The 22,984-nt window shown below is 41.3% G+C and overlaps 1 protein-coding gene and 1 long non-coding RNA gene across 2 annotated transcripts in view; one reads left to right on the top strand and one right to left on the bottom strand.

Annotated features, from left to right (window-relative positions):
* Positions 1–22,984, bottom strand: part of LOC136421320 (uncharacterized) — a 47,504-nt gene that overhangs the window by 11,178 nt on the left and 13,342 nt on the right. Inside the window, exons 4-10 of the mRNA XM_066408542.1 lie at positions 10,636–10,764; positions 8,291–8,410; positions 4,504–4,723; positions 3,926–4,095; positions 2,902–3,126; positions 786–968; positions 526–650 (exon numbers count right to left, since the gene is read on the bottom strand). Coding sequence (XP_066264639.1) covers positions 526–650; positions 786–968; positions 2,902–3,126; positions 3,926–4,095; positions 4,504–4,723; positions 8,291–8,410; positions 10,636–10,764 — 1,172 coding nt within the window. The remainder of the gene's footprint in view (positions 1–525; positions 651–785; positions 969–2,901; positions 3,127–3,925; positions 4,096–4,503; positions 4,724–8,290; positions 8,411–10,635; positions 10,765–22,984) is intronic.
* Positions 13,007–22,051, top strand: LOC136421331 (uncharacterized). The gene is made up of 3 exons (XR_010753427.1): positions 13,007–13,737; positions 15,166–16,736; positions 21,085–22,051. It is a non-coding gene; the product is annotated as an uncharacterized lncRNA (long non-coding RNA).

Genomic DNA, 22,984 nt, shown 5'->3' with positions numbered 1-22,984 from the left:
CCAGCTTAAGTTGCTGACGGAGTTTTATCCTTCTTCTTGGGCATTGTTGACGATGAAAAGTTGTTGTTGTTGTAAGAGAGTGATCTGACGTGTGTGGCTTGGGTTTGTTTTCCCGCGCGATGCGAACTATGACCCCACGTACACGGATGTATGACCTCCCACCCCCGGAACCAGCCGAAATCCCCGCCGATTGCGATGGAATGAATCGTAGTTGCGTTCACACTCAAAATTTGATAGGATTGGATTGGATCCGATCGCGATTGATCCTCCCCAAACTACCTCCAGAGGTCGATCAGAAACAATCGCGATCAGATCGATCCAATCGCGATCGGCAGCGTTCACACTGAAAAAATCAATCGCGATCGGATCGATTCAATCGCGATTATACTTCAATCGCGATTGAAAAAAATGAGTGTGAACGGGGTCTAAGAGACTTGAATTACTATAGACTTAAATCACTATCTTGTCATGTCAGTCACATGGGCACTTTCACCAGGACCTCCCATGTGATACTGGTGGAGTTACCGTGTCCACAATGTTGTTGATGCGCCCTTGGAATGTTGAGACAGTGATGTCCACAGTTGGCTTAGTCTCCACTTTGTACTGGTTACGCTCAAACAAGTCGGTCAGCAGGTTGTTCTCATGGTCAACTAGTAAAAACAAAACGTCCTTTAGCACGGAGTGATTCCGGCATTTTGTCCTAATGTATGCCACATATTAAAAGTGCAGTTTTGGTCTTTTAAGTAGGTTGAAGCAAACTCCAGAAGAAAACAGAAATAGATTACCATCACAGATGGGAGGCTCATTGGTCCATGTCCCATTGCTCTGACATGTGGACCTGAGGGAGCCATCTGCGAGGATGTAGCCGGGCCCACAGCTGAAGGTTAACTTGTCACCACTCAGGTAAGTCGCCTTCCTGGGACTCCTGGTGCCAAACCGAGGTGGACCAGGGTCGAAGCAGGTTTTTTCTAGGTGATGGTAAAGATAAAACATCAGAGAATGCAGACTTCAACCGTCAAAGGTAAGCACATGCACCATCTGGCAGAACAGACAGAAACTTCCCTGCTCTCTCTGGCAGAACATACAGAAAGTGCAGTGCAGAAAAATACAAGCATGCACAAGCCAAAAACAATAGGAGTTGCATGACCTCATACCTTCGCTAAATAATATCAAAATTACTGACTGATGCCAGTATCATATTCCTGTCATTTACCAATATGGTGTTATACAGCATTTTCTCATCAATCATTCAAATTAGGTCTTCATCTGCCAAAATGATATTTATCGATATTCCCCTTTTTTCCAAAGACATATGCCACATGTTTGAATGTCGATGACGGTTAGACATCCAGTACATCCAGTACATCAAATACGATGTGAAATACCGGTAGTTACTCAAGAAACTGGGTAGATTTTGAAAGCACAGTGTACCGATATTTATATAGATGTACAATCAAATATACATTCTGTACACATTAGCTCTTGCTTTGTATAATCAACATCTCACTATATCAATCATCAAATTCATTCCAAACATAAATTTTAAAAATTTGCATAATTGTTCTTTATCAATATTCCTCTCTCTTGCAGTGATTGATGCCACATGTTTCAAAGTGCTTTCATGCAATGCAGTGGATTTTACAAATTTCATCAATTATGCAAATTCGCTCCTGTTTGGCATAATTAGCATCTTACTTTGTCACTCATTAGATTCACTTTTAGAATGAGCTATCTTCATACCAATCATAACAGATGAAAACAGAGTCTTGTTTTCGTATCGCCTTACAGTCATGCCAGCTATTGACCTTTTGACCTAGATCCCGGGACACACATGGTGAGTGTGAACCATGCATGCACATATAATGGAGCAGTGCCAGAAGTTTTAAATGCCAATGATTATATAAAGTTGGTCATTATTTGCATAATGTGCATCTCATTATGTTAATCATCACTTATGGTACCTATAAACTAAAAACAATGAAAATCCATCAATCCCTGCTTGAGTTATCTTCCTCAAAAGTTACAAACAAAAAGGCCCACTGCAGTTCTAAGCAATCCCCAAGAGCTATAGACCACTAAAAATCATGACCATAGCGCTTGCAAGAAATTTGACTGCAAGCTTTCAGCGGATTAATAATCTTTCCTCATAATTATGCAAATTAGCTCCCAATTTGCATAATAAGTATTCAATTATGTGAAGCATCACCCAAAGTATCTACATGCGATAAATTATGATGACCCGTCAATCCCTGCTGGAGTTATTCGTCTCCAAAGGTAACAACAAAAACAGTCCAAGAAGCTATCTACCACTTAAAAAGCATGAACCTGGCACCTCCAGAAAATTTGGCCTCAAACTTTGAAGCTCCCTTGTAGTACCTTAAATAGTTGCTAGGAGGTCCATTATCGAACTTGACCTTCCTCCCCCTCCACTAAATATCATGCACAACTGTCAACAGCTCAAGTTATGCTGTCCACATATAAAGCCCACTGCAGTACTATAGAAAAGCGCCAGATGAATCATTTTCGAACTTGACCCCCGTTCCCACAACCGCTACTCATCTACCAAAAATTAGGAAAATCCATCAACTTTTCTGTCACTTTATTTGCCTACATACAAACACACAAACATGCAAAGTCCGCTGCAATACTAGGAAAACGCCAGGTGAACGATTTTCGTACTTGACCTTTCTTCGCACAACCGCTACATACCTACCAAAAATCATGAAGATCCATCAAAGGTTTCTCGAGTTATACTCTTGAAATATATACAGACCCACACCACAGCTGGCGTAACCGAAAACATATATCTTCTCGGCAAAGATAATCAGTTCAAAAATTATCAAAAATGGCTTTAAAAAGGACTTCTCTCATCCTTCCTGCTATGGGTAAGCTTTGCCTTACCTCCACATCTCGGCAGCTCACAGGAGACTTGGACCCCTGTTGAGGACAAACACCAGGGTCTGGTGTCCTCGTCAGGGTTCCTACAGTAGTTCTCCTGCAGGTTAGCCCAGGGAAACTGAGACTGGTAGAAATCACTTGCATCATCAGACCACTTTGCACACGCTTGTCCATCATTACTCCTGGCCACATGTCCCCGGTAGTTCACACCATTTCCATAGTAACAATCTGTGAATGAATCATGCAGACTTGACATTCCAATGTCTTTCACATTGGACTCAAAGTAGAATTATATTAAAAGGACATGTAATCTATAATTGACTGTTGTATGAAAATTAAAAGCCTATTGTATACAGTCTCCCCACCCTCGTTAAACCAGGACCCCAGAGCGATATGGGGTCCTGGTTTAACGAGGGTGAGTCTCCCTAGAAAATCAGGTTTACTCTCATTTTTGATAAGTTGAGGAAAAAAAAACAAGTTTTCACCCATAGACTCTTTCCACCCAAGTTTGTCCATAGATTTATATGAACAATACCATGTAATATATTGCATAATGCCATGTATTGACTTATTGGGCAACATGAAGAATCCTTCAATTTCAAGCAAAGCTGTCTCCAGCTTTCGTTTTTGTTCGTCCCACTGACAGACTGATTGTTTGGAGCCCAGGTTATTACTTTTCGTTGTTGAAACCTGTCATTGTGAGGTCACGAAAATACATTTTCATTAATTTCATGGCACGAAGTTTAGATTTTGCGGATGGGCACTGAATTTTTTCCATCCCAACAGTTAAATTCCCGTCCCTGGGCGGATGCACTGTTCTTAATTTCCGTGCTAAATCTGTCATTTTAAGCTTACGAAAATACATATTCATCAATACCACGTCATGACGTTGACATGTTTTTGGACGGATAGGGTGAATTGTTTCCGTCCTGTGATGGATGGATGGATCCTGGAGACAGCCCTGGCTACCAGCTAATTGCACTAAATTTGATTTATCTTTAGTTTTTATTAAGAATCCAGTACTCACTCCCATCTTCGGGCATTGGAGCGTTGAAACAGGACGTGTTGTTGCTGGGGTAGGGAAAGCGTGAGCAGTCCGGGAAGGGCCAGGAGCCGTTGGTGTGTAAAATAGCCTGAGGCCGACAGGAGGCGGTCACCTCCTCACACAAGGTACGACAGGGCAGCAGCTGCCGCGGGCTGGGGAGGAGAAACATGTAGATGATGTAGATACACGTGTGACTGGTGGCGTAGGTGTACATCTGTGTGTGTGCGTGTGTGTGTGTTCTTGAGTGTATGCGCGCTTGTGTACTTGTGGGCCTGTTAGTGTGTGTGTCTCTCTTTCTCTCTCTCCCTTCTCCCTCTCCCTTCTCTCTCTCTCTCTCTCTGTGTTTGTGTGTGTGCGTGTGTGTGTGTGTGTGTGTGTGCGTGCGTGTGTTTACAACACTCATCAAAGACAGAGCTAAGATCCTGAAGCGCTCGGCCAAACACTTCAACCATCAACAACGAAGCCATCCACCACCTGAGTGGTAGACAAAGATGACAGTCGATAAAACAGTCACGGCACAGTGTAGGAAGGATGAAATGATTGAACTTGTTGTATCTCACCTTTTTGAACTACATTTTGGCATGATCATGGCACACGCAAAAAGGTTGAAGTCGGGATGGCAAACTGGGTCGGCAGCAGTCTCCAGTCGCACCATGGTTCTGGCCTGCCTGGAGTTAATGGCTTCACTTGCGTTTCGATGCATGTAAGGATTGGGCAACGTTATCCTGTTGTAACCAAGGCCCTTACAGAACAGGTACTCTGAAGGGAGACTCTGACATTCTAGAAAGGCAAGGACCAGAAATGTTACAATTACATGTTAGTATGTAACGTTAAAAGCGTCACACTAGATAAAAAGTCTTTTTGTGTGTTTGTGCAACAATTCCATCTCTAGGTTTGAAAGTACATTTATATGATTGAACATTGTGAAATGACTAATGAACAGTTAACAACATTACTATAAAGTACTTCTAGATGGTATTTTGCATCACTTTTGCTATCATCAGCTATATAACGTTAAGCCACTATACCAAAAATGCTTGTGTCCCTTTTACCAAGGGCATTATATCCTATATAATGTCCTTGCTTTTACGAATCGCTTATTACCTTCCCCAACAAGGTGTTATGTTTTCGGTAGCGTTTGTATGTACGTCTGCTTGCTTGTTTGTGCGTAACGGGGGCTGCCCTAACTTATGACGCGCCCTAACTTAGGACGGATTTTTTTAGTGATCTTGTTATGCATAAGTACGCCGTGTTTGTGTCCACTGACTATGCTCATAAGGAAGATAAATAAACCAAGTCCATGCACATAATTTTTATTTGCATTCAAAACATATGTGTACATATTCATTTCTTGTTTTGTCGAGAATAGTATTTTGACAATTATGATGGCAACGCTGAGTAGAGGGTCACTGCGTAGCTAGACGGCCCGACACCTAACTATACGACCTGTTCCAAGCAGATATACAACTATCATGCACATAAGAAATATAACTTCATAAAACACAAAAAAATGGGTCTTTAAGTGTTTGTTGAGAAGAAAACCGACCAAAGAAAACAACGTAAACATCGCTGCCGTCTGTCAACGTTGTTTTCCCGCCATTTTTTGGGGCCGCGATGGTGGCGGACGGCGATTCAACGCACAGCTTTGTAACGCTCTAACATGTGATTGGTACCGTCTATGAAAAGGAAACTGAATACAGTTATGGCGAAGATATTTCCCAATAAGTAGACGGACTATTGTTGATGTAAGCGGTGTCGTTTTTTCGTAATGATTTTGTAAGTCGGGTCGCATCGAAGACGTACGTCGGGCCGCGCGCAAAGTGCGTAGTAGCCTATTTCCCGCCAAAACATGAGCTGGGATGCGCTAGATATAGCCCTTCTCACATGACGTTAGAAGTGCACACAGTCAAAATTTTCCGGTCAAAAGAAAGCTAAAATATAGCAGACTTCAAGCCTTATTTACATTTCCCTAACTTCATCACCAACTTCCGAAGAGAGCAAAATTACCAAAGCGTACTAAGTTAGGCACACTATCTGGCGTAGCACTAAATCAGAAGGTACATTCTTGAAAACGTCTCGCAGCGTTTGCTACTTGTAACTCGGAGCGTGAAGGGCCCATGAACAGTATACATTTCTTGTCCATGTAACGTTGGGTAACATAAATTCGGGATTTTTCCGATAATGGTTGACTGAAATCAATCTAGCAGAACAATAAACCATCCTTTTTTTCTATAATTCTGTCAGTATCATGTACTATCTTTGCACTAATCATATATATGGTAGATTTTGTCTCTAGTCGTGCTGACACCATAATATTTCAACTTGAAACTACCGTCCGCCGCACGCACAATTACGGTGCTGTCGGACAGGGGGGCACATTAATTCGGGAGAGAAGATTCGTCTTGAATATCTTACCGCTAATCACATTTTATACAGCAGCTATTCGTTCCATCCTTGGCTTGAGGAGAGTGCTATGGATATAGACGTGTCCATGTAAAAAAAATACACGAAAAAACGGCCGTACCGCACACATCAGGCCAGTTCGGGTACAACCCGTGTGTTGAGTCGGTAGAACTTCACTCAAAGTCGGCCCATCGTCATCATCGGGCAACGTGTAACGTTACATTATTCATGGGAAGTTGGCTGGATGCCGTAGCAATGGTAATACTACTATGTCCATGTGTTCCTTGTTGTGTTAGGAGCAAACTTTGAGGAAAATATCTTCCTCAGTCCACTATCACACGCAGCATTTAGACAAAAAAGTGTTCCTCACAAACCTTTGTCGTCTGCTTGACAACAGGATTCTGGTTAACAATATGGCGGCGGGAAAATACACGTGCCGTAGGTTGTAGCAACAGAGAGGAGTTTTGATGATTGATCACACTTAGAATCCAGTTGCAGGTTAGCAAAAGAGATTGTAATAAGTTGTCTTGTAAATAATTGTGTTGAGCAGGAAGCGGATGTGACATTTTTCTTATAAACCAGCCGACAACCATGTTGTTTAATTCTCCCACGAAGTCCTCAGACTTTTCCAATAAGGGACGGAGAGTTTTTGACCTCGTCGCCTTATAATCCATGCTTATCGAAGCTTTTCAGACAGTGTTCTGAATACGTAAGTCTGGCAGGTTTGCATTTCTAGCGGTATTACTTATGTTGCATCTAGCACATATCCCTAAATACCCCGTTTTCGAAAAATCCCGAATTTAAGTACCCCGCGAATTTAGGTTACCCAACGTTATGTTCTTTAGATGAATGTGTTCAAAATCCATTCATTAAAACATGACCATTCTCTGGCAACCAGCAATGGAGCGCCGTGAGTTCGAGCGCGTAAAAAAACGTCCTATGTTTGGGCGACTCCCGTTATATGGATGAACAGCGTAACTCAAAAAGGCCTGGATGGATTGTATTGATATTTGGTATGTGGGTAGGTCTTGATGAGACCTGGACATGATCAGATGCTGGGGCACCTAGCGGGTTGTTATGGTACTGCAGCGGAACTTCCAGTTTTGATATCTCGTGTTCTGGACACGCCATAAAAGTGGTAGATAGCTCTTGAGAGGTAGAGAGGTACAATTGTTTTAGGTTTATTCGGAACTACAGTTAAATAATAGTAATTTCATAGCCTCTACCAGGCTCCAGAGGCGGCAGGAAAGCGTAGAAATTGACCAAATAGACAGAAAAACATGCAAGAGGGGTTAATAATAGTGGATGGCATATTGGATCCTCCCTCCGTAGACGACTCTCTTAGCATATTATTCACTCTATTTGGCCAATTTCTACAATTTTTCCAGCCATTCGCGGAGCCTGGCAAGAGGCTAGGACTTTCATACTTGTCGCATTTGGGAGTTATGTAAGGGTGCACGTGATTGAATATAGACTATGCAAATGAGGGCCCCATCTGCATGATTGATCGTAAAATGGCCTTCGAAAAACAGTTCTGTCATACTTTGGACAACTCCCATGATTTGGGTGGAGAAGATGATCAACTCTTATGATTTTATGCAAATGAGGACCTTATTTGCATAATAAATAAGAAATACCCACGAGGCATGACTCCTAAAGGTCACTGATTTTCCGTCACATATCCAGTCACATTGGACACGGACCAGCGGGAACAAACTTGAACATACACCAGACAACAAACAGACAAACAAACAAGCCGAAAACAATACCTCCGTTTTTACAGAGGTAAAGAAAACATCCACATCCCAATACTATCATGTAATACATCATTGGCATCGTCATGTGTCCTTATGTTATCTGTACATTGCCATACATTGTCACCGATGCAACTGTTGTGCAAATAAAATCATTCATTCATTCATTCACGTCCTTTGCCTAACTCACCACATCCGCTTTCATCGCTGTTGTCGAAACAGTCTTTCCTGCCGTCACAACGCCTCCAGGAATCCACGCACGTCACATCGTCGTTACACCGGAAGTAGCCCGCCCCACAGTTACTTTTCTCTGAGAAAACAAAGTGCCTTAAATATACTACCATTGGTACTGTACTGTTACAGTAATAATATCTTTATAAGGGAAGAACGTGTACAAAACGTTTTACACAGCGCATTCCAAAGATATACGTCACAGTATACATGAATGCTGACATTTCTCTGTTCTCTTTAACTAAAGGTGCTGAATACTACAATCCAGAACATAAATATCTTTTTGGTATCTTCATTACTTACCTCTTGATAATAATTCCCTTTGAACCATAAGCATTTACTGGACACTCTTAATAATAAGTTTATTGCAAATTCATGCCCGAAGGCTAAATGCAAATAACATACATAAAAGAACAGGGTACAAAATAGGTATAAAAGCTGCTTATCTAAATTATACAAATGTAATTGTCTATAACTAGTGAAGGGTTTGACTTCTCTTTTGTAAGCAATGGAAGACGTAATGTCCCACCTTTTCTATAATTTGCGGGTTTTTGGTAGTTAAAAGAAAAATAGTCTTTTCTTTGTCTGTAAGCTTAGGGAAATTCGGATAGATTTTAGTGGTCGGTAAATGTAAATTTAGAAAACAATTTACAACAACAAAAACATAAGAGGAAACTTGTACAGTACTATAGAATCACCCAATGAATTCGGCAAACGTAAACTACCAGGGTCAGTCTACGACTGTCGTGTGTTCACATCGGCGGAGGCCTGGCTAAGATAGTCACCACCATATGAAAGACCAAAACGACAATTCTGTACAGCTTCCTCAACTCAATTCTTATCGGTCCGAGGCATGATTCCAACCGGTCCGAGGCATTTCCAACCGGTCCGCGATACATTTGCTTACGTGCCGCGGTAGAATTCTAACCGCTTGGAATCATGCCTCGGACCGGTTGGAATCCGGCCTCGGACCGGTAAGAATTGAATTCATACCACCAACACAAGTTACTTTCTCAATAAACTTTTGAAATGTAGAGATAAGGAATTGATGTATGGCTATACATGAAAAAGTTAGCTTTATGTAGCTATAAGTAAAGACATTAGTTTAGCAATAGTCCACAGTTTGTCTTTTAGTTTTTCAATGTTAGAATGTAGCAGCTTATCAATTCATGTTTTGCATTATGCTTCTTATTAGCCTGGATGCCAGACCCCCAAACTAAAATATCTATCGTGTGTTTTTTTTTAGTTTGGGGGTCTGGCATCCAGGCTAGCTTCTTATAGACCACGTGTGGTCATCTGTGCTTTTAGCCCATCTGGGCAGGAATATGCAATAAAGACTATTATATTAATGTTACTTTGAAAAATATTTGAATCTCGCTTTATGTCACCAGTATTATGCTAATCTTCTCCTGCCATTGTTTCCAGCTTGAGACACGGGCTTTAGGCTACGGTATTCATGTTGGGTAACCGCCGCGGTACATGTTTTCGCTCAAATGCTCCCGAAGACGGTTTCTCCTAGTCTCCAAGCAGACCTACGGGTTGGCAAAGACTGTATCCAACAGGCAGAAGGAGTTTCTATAGCCAACCCAAGTCTCATAGCCAACCCAAGTCTCATAGCCAAACCCTTGGGTTTGGCTATGAGACTTGGGTTGGCTATAGAAACTCCTTCTGCCTGTTGGATACGGTCTTTGCCAACCCGTAGGTCTGCTTGGAGACTAGGTTTCTCCCGCCGCTCACTCCGGAAATGCCCCCCCCCCCCTCATTAGCGGGGATGGTTTCTCCCGTCGTCCTTTGCTAATCACCTCTTACTTACCTACGGGGTAGTCTCCAAGCAGACCTACGGGTTGGCAAAGACCGTATCCAACAGGCAGAAGGAGTTTTCATAGCCATAGATTGCACTATAAGCTCCTTCTTCCAGCTGGATACGGTCTTTGCAATCTATTGGGTCTGGTTGGAGACTACCTACGGGGCTCGCTCAGACAGAGTTCGGCTCCGCCGAACACCGAACCATGTTCGGCTCTCCGAACCCCCCGCTCGTGCCTTCGGCATCGCTTCGGGTTTCGCTCGGAAGCTCGGCACGGGTGATCCCCGCGCCGAGTACTTCGTCACGATCGGAACTTCAGCAGCTATTCAACGACAATACCTTTGCCTACCGCCTTTGCTTGAGACAGTCTGGATTTCTATGTGTTAATGTAGTTATGGGGATCAATCCACCTTTCAAACCACAGCGGGAAGCACTTCCTAAATTAGTTTATGGTTCTGGCCCCTGGGTTCAGAATCCGTCATTTGAGGTGCTTTTCTTACGTTTCTCTTTTGATACAAAGGAAGCTTGGAAGCCAGACTGTGCAACTACGCTGTCGGAGTTGAATATGACTGTCATGACGTTTGTGGTTGTAGTTATTGGCTGAAGAACTGCACTGCCACAGTATGTTCCTGGAGGGACAACAACAATTGGGATTAGGTTAGCTGTGGTGGTGGTGCACAGTTTAGCATCTTGTCTAGGCTTCATCTTTATGAACTTGAGTTTAGATGGTTACATCATACATGGCTCAATGATATCCACACCAAGGTATGGAGAAGACAGTTTTCTTCCGTTCAATCAGCACTATTCCTTCAGTTTCTATCTACAGACATGAAACGAGAAATCATACATATTTAGTCAAATTTACAGTAAATATAATTAGAGCATACATTTCTTAATGCCATAGCCTTAGCCGTATCATGGACTATATATAAAATTAATGCTTAACTAGAGATAAATATTAGCTTGTTCAGCAAATATGAACAGGTTTGCGTTTCAGTGTAACTAATGTGGGGGGAAATGAACATAACTAGAAAGGTAACAGTTGTAAAGTAAATAGTTGAAATACGTCATATTTCACTTTATCTCCATCCCCTGCAAAATCTGACTGTTCTGAAATGGAATGTTTTTGTAAAACCAACCCCCTTGGGAGAATTACTTTTCCGTTGGAACCTTCAGTTGAAAAGAACATTTTCACTAAAACCTTTTGCATGATTACCCCACTTTTGAATTTCATGTAAGAAAGAAGTGGTGTAAGTTTGGGCCCCTTAGCAGCTTGCTCCGGAACTGCAGGGGCGTTTTTGTTAAGAAATCTTTCAAACAGGATTGCAGAATACAGTAACGATACATTACCATGCAATATGGTGTGGAGGAAGCTTAGACAAAAATGTACATAATTTTAAGAAGCTGTCATCTGCGCTGCATGGTGATTTGTGAAGTGAATCCGTCACTCTTGCCCTTAATCCGTTATCATAAACATTAAACCGTCAGCATAACCCTTAAACCGTCACCAGAGACCCTTGTCTGTCACCCTTGCCCTTTATCTGTCACGAAAAGCCTTTAATCCCTCAGCGTGGCCCTTATCCCGTCATGATAGCTCTTAATCTCTCACCATCACCCTTAAACCGTCATCATAGCCCTTAATCCGCGACCTTCGCCCTTAATCCGTCACCACAATCCTTAATCCGTCACTCTTTTACTTAATCCGTCATCCTTGCCCTTTATCTGTAATCATTTCACTTAATCCGCCATCCTTACCCTTAATCCGTCACCTTAGTCCTTAATCCGTCACCCTTTCCCTTAATCTGTAATCATTTCCCCTAATCCGCCATCCTTACCCTCAATCTGTAATCATTTCCCTTAATCCGCAATCATTACCCTTAATCCGGTACCTTAGTCCTTAATCCTTTCACCCTCCCGTAATCTGTAATAATTTCCCCTAATCCGCCATCCTTACCCTCAATCTGTAATTATTTCCCTTAATCCGTCATCATTACCCTTAATCCGTCACTTTAGTCTTTAATACATTACCATTTCCCTAATCTGTAATCATTTCCCTTAATCCGCCATCCTTACCCTTAATCCGTCACCTTAGTCCTTACTCCGTCACCCTTTCCCTTAATCTGTCATCATTTCCCCAAATCCGCCATCCTTACCCTCAATCTGTAATCATTTCCCTTAATCCGCCATCATAACCCTTAATCCGGCACCTTAGTCCTTAATCCTTCCACTTTCCCATAATCTGTAATCATTTCCCCTAATCCGCCATACTTACCCTCAATCAGTAATTATTTCCCTTAATCCGCCATCATTACCCTTAATCCGTCACCTTAGTCCTTAATACGTTACCCTTTCCCTTAATCTGTAATTGTTTCCCTTAATCCGCCATCATTGCACTTAATCCGTCGTCTTAGTCCTTACTCCGTTACCCTTTGCCTTAATCTGTACTAATTTCCCTTAACCCGCCATTCTTACCCTTAATTCGTCACCTTAGTCCTTAATCCTTTACCCTTTCCCTTAATCTGTAATTATTTCCCTTAATCCGCCATCCTTACTCTTAATGCGTCGCCTTAGTCCTTAATCCGTTAGCCTTTGCCTTAATGTGTAATAATTTCCCTTAATCCGCCATCCTTACCCTTAATCCGTCGCCTTAGTCCTTAATCTGTTACCTTTTCCCATAATCTGTACTCATTTCCCTTAAACCGCCATCTTTACCTTTAATATGTCACTTTATCCCTTAATCCGTCACCCTAGCCCTTAATCCGTTGCCCTTGGCCTTCATCAGCCATCATTGCCCTTAATCCGTCACCATCACCCTTAAACCGTCACCATAGCCCTTAATCCGGGACCTTTACCTTTAATCTGTCACCACGATCCTTAATCCATCACCCTTTAACTTAATCTGTAATCATTCCTCTTTAATTCGTCATCCTTGCCCTTAATCTGTAATCATTTCCCTTAATCCACCATCCTTACCCTTAATCCGTCACCTTAGTCCTTAATCCGTTACCCTTTGCCTTGATCTGTAATCATTTCCCTTAATCCGTCACCTTAGTCCTTAATTCGTTACCCTTTGCCTTGATCTGTCATCATTTCCCTTAATCCGCCATCCTTACCCTTAATTCGTCACCTTAGCCCTTGATGAAGACCTCATTTGCATAATTGATGAGAAAATACTATGACTCAAGACGGGCTTGATGGATGGTCATGATTTTGGTATGTAGATAGAGTACAAGGGTATTTCTTACAAAACGAAAAATCAGTCTAAAGTATGTATACATGTACTAGGTAACTTGAGAAAATTTCAATTAACCTTCTTGATCCTTGCACAGGGCCAGTTCCAGCTGGGTTTTGTTTATGCATCTGTCAGCATGGTCCAGTCTGTGCATGTCCCCGCGGTTAGATAAGATTTCATTTATCCTTGAAAGCCCAGGCAGAGTCAGTCACTCAGTGTATACAGCAACACAATAGCAGACTGAAGTCTAACCGCGTTTGGGAGAGAGTACTGTATAAGTATGTATAGATCTACAGGCCGTCTTGTTTCCTAAAGGACCACAACTGGACACCTTTTGGGGCGACAGAAAAGCAGAATGAACAATTGCAAGGTAAGTTCTTTTTGAGTTTGACTTCATTCTGTTACCAGTGTCTGTGTATGCATATGTGTCTATTCAAGGTTAAAGTTAACATTTAGAAAATGTGTAATACCGACATTCAAGACATATGACATAGAGTGGCAGTGATCTGAGACAAAACAGCAAAACAGAACATAAATTTGTGACAGAAACCTGAAAAATAATGCATTGGCCCAAGCAACAAGTGGGAAACTAATCAATGTTTCATTTCAGCAAAAACTTGTGATGCATTCCAATATTCATCTACAAATGATTCATTTTAAAGTAAATATGGCAATTTCTTGCAAAAATGTAGTTGTATAAACGGCTTCTACGCATTAATGAACCTTCCCGCAGTAAAAACCGTAGCCTTGATAAGAGGAAATGCAATCTCTTTTAGTTGACAGTTCTCACGACCGAAATGGCCTTGAAAAAACCCAAGTAGACGTAAGGTGATCAATAATGCAGGGACTTGTTCCCTTCGATAAATGCCAAGGATGTCCTATTGCAGGTGTAGATAGCTTGATGAAAGGTGAATACACCTGAATATATATAATGCTAATGATGGCCTCATTTGCATAATCTATGCAGAAACCTCATATTCCCTTTGTGTACATGCTACTGATGTCATATTGGATGTGTATGTAGCTTTAGGAAATGTAAATACAAAGGCATGGTCATTATGCTAATGAGCCTCATTTGCATAATTTATGCATAGACTTCATATTTCCCTTACGGCATATGTCATAGAAGTTATATTGGAGGGGAAGGTTGCTTCATGGCATTAAGGAACCTTCCTGCAGAACCGTAGCCTTGATAAGAGGAAATGCAATCTCTTTTAGTTGACAATTCTCACGACCGAAATGGCCTTGGAAAAAAACCAAGTAGACGTAAGGTGATCAATAATGCAGGGACTCGTTCCCTTCGATAAATGCCAAGGATGTCCTATTGCAGGTGTGTGTTGCTTTATGAAAGGTGAATACACCTGAATATGTATTATTCTAATGATGGCCTTATTTGCATAATCTATGCAGAAACTTCATATTCCCTTTGTGTACATGCTACAGATGTCATATTGGATGTGTATGTAGCTTTAGGAAATGTAAATACAAAGGCAAGGTCATTATGCTAATGAGCCTCATTTGCATAATTTATGCATAGACTTCATATTTCCCTTACGGCATATGTCATAGATGTAATATTGGAGGTGTAGGTTGCTTCATGAAAGGTGAATACAACAGGAGGAGTATTATGCTCATGAGGACTATGCAGAAATTTATTTCCCCTTACGGCTTTTGCTACAGATGTCATATTGGAGGTTTACAACTATTTCACGACCCACAGGGAAATTCCATTTCAATCGTCTTTTCTATGTAACACTATGGGAAAAAACACACTTATTTCATTTTTATTTGATTACAGTCCGTTGGGGGAAGTACCTGAGTCACAACTATTGCCAGCAATGGAATACATTGTCAATCATGCCTCGATCAAATTCCATCAGTGTGGAACAAAGAAGAAGGAAGAGAAAAATAACACAATTAACACCAGAGGCTGCCGAGGCACAACGGGCATACAACAGGTCGTACATGCAGGAGTACCGGTCAAAAGAGACACCAAATGCCACTGACAAACGACTTGCAGCTAGTAGGGAGCACATGCAGAAGCGCAGAAAAGAAGAGAAGCCAGATGCCACTAACAAACGACGTGCAGCTATTAGAGCTAAAATGCAACAAGATAGAAAGTATGAACAAAGCAAAGAAATAACAATTGACAAATGTGCCACTGTTTATAACATTGATCGTACGTCTCTACGAAAAGTTAACACCATTTGGCGAAGGTATGAGGTCGTGGAACTCTAGTCTGTAATCATTTCCCTTAATCCGCCATCCTTACCCTTAATCCGTCACCTTAGTCCTTAATCCGTTACCCTTTTCCTTAATCTGTAATCATTCCCCTTAATCCGCCATCATTACCCTTTATCCGTCACCTTAGTCCTTAATCCGTTACCCTTTCTCTTAATCTGTACTCATTTCCATTAATCCGCCATCCTTACCCTTAATCTGTCACTTTATCCCTTAATCCGTCACCCTAGCCCCTTAATCCATTGCCCCTGACCTTCATCATCCATCCTTGCTCTTAATCCATCACCATAACCCTTAATCTGTCACAAAAGCCTTGATCCCTCACAGTGGTTGCCCCTCAATCAGTCACCCTTGCCCCTAGTCCGTCGCCATAACCCTTAACCCGTCACCATAGCCGTTAATCTGTCACCCGATAACCTATTCCGTCGTCACCTTTTCCCTTAATCTGACATCCTTACCCTTAATCCGTCACCATAACCTTAATCCGTAACCCTAGCCCTTAATCCGTTACCCTTGCCCTTAATCCATCGTCAATGTTACATCTTGTTCTGACCAAATTTTAGGTCTTATAAGCAATATGGATATAGACCACAAATGGTATGACATGTTAGCAAAGTTGGGATGGTGCCATTGTGATGGGAACTTTGACTGGGTATCAATTTTAAGCCCTGTTTCCCAGGCTCTGGTTAATGACTTCTCCAGGCACAGCAACATGGATGCACCCATGGGAGTATCAGTTACAGGGTACTCGTCTGGTGGGCTCAGTCTAGTACCGTGGCCACAGTGTCTAGACGTATGAGAACAAAGGGCATTTCTTGTGTTAGAAAACAACTCATTTCTAGCGATAATATGGAGATTTCTAACCTCTAATCGAAAGTTGTGACAACATGGTGAGCAAGAAGGGGTGTATCACCCCCATGTCAGCAGTGGAAACAACAACGGGGAAGCACGGCCAGAAGAGACTGAAGAATATGGACTGGTTGAAAATAGCAGCACCAGACGTTTGTTCATTAATATCCACGGCAGGAAAAGTTGTTGTACGTTCCGCAGACAGGACTCGACTATGGAAATCTAGATTCTGAGACTGGAAGGACAAATAACACCAGAGTCGATCTGTACAGAACCAAGGTAAGAGGCGTCTGTTTCTGTTTTTGTGCAGGTAGGTCTTTTCAGTTTTTATGTTAACGTTGCGCTTTTGTGGTCATTTCAGATACCTTTCATGCCGGGGTAGAGATTTCGGCAAGTTGCCATTTTCGAAACCATCTCGACGTATGTTTGATATTCAGAATGGCTGTTAAAAGTGTTATTGAAACTTTTTAGGTTTGATGAAAAATTAGCAATTCGTTTATGGTAGAGTCGTAACGGAGACTACCTTCAAGTTAGTCCATGGTAACTTAACTTAGCAGCCTAGAATTTAGAAATACGTCGCATTCATCCACGTTTAAAAATCATGTGCCATACAAACGTTGGAATTCCAGAACTAATTCTAGTATGTCGCATGTCCACGTATAAGAATCAATTCCAACACAACTTATTTGTACACGTTTAAAAATTTACATCCCCGACAAAGGTAGACTGTTACAGTAGAAAAACTACAAATGTAGAAAAGAATAATACGTCGCACTCGTCCACGTATGAAAATCATACGCCTGACAAATGTAGAAATTCCAAAACTAATTCCAGTACATCTCACCCCCGACAAATGTAGCATTAACTGAAGAAAAAGTACAAATGTACAAAAAACAGTACGTCCCATCGTCCACGTATGAAAACCATACATCATATGCCCGAAAAACGTAGAAATGCCATTCTAGTACATCTTTTTGTCAAGTATGAAAATGTGCACCCCCCCCCCCTCCCGACAGGCTAATTTAGAATTAGCTGTGTAGTTAGAAAAAATGATACGTCGCATTTATCCACGTATTAAAATTTTACACCTGACAAACATACAAATTCCAAAACTAATTCCAGTACATCTAATTTGTCCACGTTTGAAAACCTCAACCCCCGACAAATGTAGAATTAGCTGAAGGTAAATTACAAATGTAGAAAAATGATATGTCGCATTTGTCCACGTGTTAAAACCATAGAAAATTCAAATGTAGAAAAAAGGATACGTCGCATTGTCCTATTCTTAGAGTATTAGTTATACTCCCATTCCACTTGGACGGCGCTTTCGCCGCGCTCTCACGGCGACCTAAGGGCCCCATTCCAAGTCACCACACGGGTGTTTGCTGCCATTGTTTAGAACTAATTCGAAACCTATGTAACTATTTGTAATATAAATGTCATGGTTTCTTAACATTCCGAAATTTGTTAACACTTTCTAGATGTTCCCAGATTTTCGTGCAATATTCAAAATATTCATTGCACTGGGAACAACATTTCTGATACTTTCTAAAGATTTGCTACAGCACATTGCCTTTATTTCGAAATTTGAATTATTTTTTTTCGAAAGAAGAAATTCAGAACCACCTGCAGAGGTGTGGGTTTGTGCGGCAAAAAAAAAAAGACAAAGTAGAAAGCCCGACAAAAACGCTGAGAAACACCAAAAAACAGCCGGACCCACTCCTCTGCTTGGAGAGAAATAAATGAATGGTTTATTACGTCGTTGCTAGGCACATCATACAGTACCAGCTTCATTGGCTGAAATGCATTATGCTTTGCAATTAAAAGTAATCTAAAAGCAATTAAGATACATACATAAGCTGAACATGACAAACCTTACAAATAATTTTAAAGTAAATGTGTACTCGTCTCAAAGCTTAGGTTTGGATACTACATGTAGGCTACACAATGAGTGCTAATGTCCCGGTTTAAAAAACTTGGTCAGATTTATATACGACTCAGTCTTAAAAATGGTGTGAATTATACAGTAATTCAGATTGTTAAACAAGACGAAGCATACTGAGAACGGCTTATTGCAAATGTATATCAAGATTAGCATAATTTGAAATTCAATGTTTTCTTTGCTGAATTGTAACAAATTGCTTGCTATCTGCGTATTCTTGTAGAGGAACTCTGTGGCGTAGACCTGGTTGTCTCTTTATGTTCAGTTCAATAGACAAGAACCCTTTGCATTCAACTTTTGTACTTATACGTCCATAAACGTACATATACAATCGTTTTTTTTCATGTTGTATGGCAATTTACAGGTGCTGGGGTCATGTGGATTAAAAAGAGGATTCTTTAAGAAAAATTCACAATTTGCTGCTAATTAGTTAATAGCACCCAAAAATAGACGATTGAAAGGAGCGCTAATGATACCCCGTTGTGCTCTCACGCCGAGGCGTGAGTTAAGTAAACAAACAGTTCATTTCTGCCTCTAAACGTTAGCAGGACAACAATCAGAAAAAAACATTATCAGTGCCTATTCACTGCCCAATCTCTCGGCTTATTAATCAAACCAAGAAATCTTGCAGAAACGACCGAAATGCGACAGAAATAACAGAAAGTACCGAAGTGTAAGTGGTAACAGTAGTCTACCGTGCCGCCCTCCCACTAGAGCAACACCGCTAGAACAACATGTTCAACTGGGACGTAAAAAACCTGCAGTAGATCTAACTCCGCAAGGCCTAGTCCAAATTATGAACGCCGATCAGCCACCACGGAAAATATACAGGCTTTATTGTAAGCTGAACAGTGTAAGGTGAAATTCTCTCTGGTGGAATTTGTTTCGGCTTGGTTTCGTCTTGTGGGAAGTTTGTTCCCGTGTTGTTCCGGCGCGGCAGACATGGCTGTCTCTCCCGGGGAGGGGTTGAAACACGTTGTCTAAAATATCTATCTTTAAACGTATCTAGATTTGAATAATAGAATCTAAGCACTACAGTAGTATTGTTATGACGTTATTACTGTGCACTTTTGTATCTATAATCATTTGACAATAGTTTCCAAGAAAGTTCCCCCTACACACAGAATAGACTCCCCCAAGCAGGCCACTGTGTTAGAAATGTTGCAACATAGATCTAAATTCTTTTTTGGCGTTTTCCTCCAGAATCTTCGTGATTTTGTCGGTAAGATCCCTCTATAGAATATAACCTTTTAGTTTACAATTTACCGATACCATGGGAAAATTTACTGATACCATGGGAAAAGAAAGCCTTCCTTTGACAGTACATGTTGCCGAACTTGAGTGACAGATCAAACCCTTTGCGACTAGCGGCTAGTCGGCTCTCCCGGCTTTGCTTTCTGCCGATTCCCGGGCTTATTTGACGTGGATAAAACTTTTGCTTTTGCTCATTACGTGTGGTATTTTGTCCACTGATCATTTGCAACGTTGCTGGCCCTTTGTGTGCGGCAAAATTACAGTTGAATTGTGCTTATTCTCCGGAGGAACTCTTGGCATGCTTGCCGGTGTCCACAGACAGTGTCACGCCACAGTGACTTCCTGCCCGGTCGGCGGTCAACGCCCGATCCAAAACATGCTTTGTTAGGTTCAGCGGCTCATTACGGGGGGCAAATGACCCATATCTTTATTTCAAAATATTTCGAAATATGAAATAAACCTATCTATTTTTCAAATCTATTAAAAAAATGATCTCTTTTGACAGTCACTTTCGAAATGTTTGCAAATAATCAGAACAACTTCTGAAACATAGTATTCTCGTATTTCCTTTTGTTAGAAACATTTATGAATACCTTTAAAGATTTGTAATTGATAAAATAATAATTCGAAGATATTATGAATATCATTAAAAACACGTGTGGTGACTTGGAATGGAATATACCCCCATTCCACTTGGACGGCGCTTTCGCCGCGCTCTCACGGCGACCTAATTTGGCCACAGCGCCGTGAGAGTGCCGAACTCCTGGAAAACGTGCTCAAGTGGAATCTCTACGGCGACCCAAAATCTCAAATGTCAGCAACCTTTTATGAGCGACCAAAGATTTCACAGATAACTCAACGGAATGGGGGCCTTAATTAGTAAAAGTCCGTCAAAACTACCTGCACAACTCCAATTTTACCTGTGCTAGCATGCAGATTTTGAGCCCTACACGTAATACTCTTCACTCACCTTACAGGATAAGAGGTCAAATTCCTAGGGACCAAAAATTGTGAAATAGCTTATCAGTTTCACATATTTAACTCCAAATGTTGTTTTCCTAGCTAAAGATAAAATTAGCACAATTTTACCTGTACTTAAATGCGAATTTCGAGCCCTATTTTTTTAATCGAACTCCAAAACCTTGAACAAGTTGAAGTAAGTATAACACGCCATATTCGTAGGTACTAATAAATATGTCAAACAGCTTATCAGTGTCACATACATTCTAAATTTTGTTTCCCCGTAGGACCTAACAACTACATGACTAACCCGCCACCGCCAACGACTTTGAGAAAGAAAAGCCAATCATGATTTTGGAATGATAGGTTAAATCGACCGAAGCTGTCTATCGTCTTCAGAGACGACAAGAGAGCAGAAGAGAGCATTCAGGTTGATATGTTTCTGTATGTTTTTCCTCGATCCCTGCACAGGTCACCTATACCGGACTTCAAGGTCATCCGTGGCACCGGTTATCCACTAGGGAGGAACAATCCAGGCCTGGAGCAATCTGGCCGTTTCCCACACAGACTCTCACCGCAGCAGGGGAGGCCGCCGGAGACCTTCCACTGCATGCTTGACCAGCATCAGAGCCGTGTTACAATGATTGTGCTGTTACAACCAGACATAACCTGACACGATTTAGAGAATCCACACACTGGCGTGCACATGTTGTCCACTTAATTTGATTTAAACGAATACGTATTGTCCAGTTTGTTGTTTATCTTAGTGTGCAACTTTTAGAGGCTGATTTTGCATGTATAACGTTATCAAAGAAACTACAGGTGATTAACCTCGTCGACGACAGTTCAAATCGAACCGGATGTACGAATGATAGAAACCCAATACAAATGTGTATGCAATTGCAAGCTGCAGTAACATTTCACTCCGTCACTTTCGTCCAAGAAGTTACAGTGCAACTCCATACCAAACTTGGAACGGTTACTTTAGAATTAGTCTGCTATTGTTGTGCCATAATTCTTTGACGCTTATTCATTTGTTTAAGTGAACTGCAGCGACGAGATTAAGTAATCAATGTTGTGTGAGCAGAATAAGACAGGAGACGAGAGATTTGTAAAACTAGGAAGTTAAGGTCAAGAGAGAAATAGAGACCTTCAGTAAGGATCGTAGTAAGCTAACATTATGAAGTCACAATCAGTCAGTGTTATAACGTTTACGTCGCCCTTGGTAAGTATGCGGGAATCCTTGTCTCTGTGTCATTTCTTTATCCTTGATGTGGTCGTCTTCAAATCAGCATCTAAAAGAAACCGTATTTACACATCGGTCATTATTTATTGTAAGACGGAAAGGGTCTTAAGTATTCACCATTTCAAAATTGACTTAATTTTATTGCAAAAGCTAATTTGCCATCTCACCATTAAACAAACTAATCGTTGTTCATTGTTTTTGTGGCTGTCGTCCCTACAACATCACATTAAATAACAAATCTATATTAACCCTCTATCGTTGGGGATCTTGTCGTCCCTTACTTTTCGACAAGACCACAACAACATGATGCTCAGTGGACCTTGCTCGTCCTTTAGTACAGTGGGCCTTGTGTCCATTTGTGCCAACGGCAAAGTCACAACACCACCACACTAATAACATTCATCTCTTAAAGCTAAAATTAGTGGCAAAAACCACCCCTCCGTTCAAAATGGTCGCACCTAACCCGAAACTAGGAAAGATATAGGGAACCAACATTAGCGACAAAAACCACCCCCAATATCATCGATTCCAACACTTTCTAATTCAACGTCACATTAAATAACAAATCTATATTAACCCTCTATCGTTGGGGATCTTGTCGTCCCTTACTTTTTGACAAGACCACAACAACATGATGCTCAGTGGACCTTGCTCGTCCTTTAGTACAGTGGGCCTTGTGTCCATTTGTGCCAACGGCAAAGTCACAACACCACCACACTAATAACATTCATCTCTTACACCTAAAATGAGTGGCAAAAACCACCCCTCCGTTCAAAATGGTCACACCTAACCCAAAACTAGGAAAGATATAGGGAACCAACATTAGCGACAAAAACCACCCCCAATATCATCGATTCCAACACTTTCTAATTCAACGTCACATTAAATAACAAATCTATATTAACCCTCTATCGTTGGGGATCTTGTCGTCCCTTATTACTTTTCGACAAGACCACAACAACATGATGCTCAGTGGACCTTGCTCGTCCTTTAGTACAGTGGGCCTTTTGTCCATTTGTGCCAACGGCAAAGTCACAACACCACCACACTAATAACATTCATCTCTTAAAGCTAAAATTAGTGGCAAAAACCACCCCTCCGTTCAAAATGGTCGCACCTAACCCG

This window comes from Branchiostoma lanceolatum, chromosome 16 (genome assembly GCF_035083965.1).
Source record: "Branchiostoma lanceolatum isolate klBraLanc5 chromosome 16, klBraLanc5.hap2, whole genome shotgun sequence".
Classification (NCBI taxonomy): Eukaryota; Metazoa; Chordata; class Leptocardii; order Amphioxiformes; family Branchiostomatidae; genus Branchiostoma; species Branchiostoma lanceolatum.
This window is presented reverse-complemented; position numbering and strand designations above follow the sequence as displayed.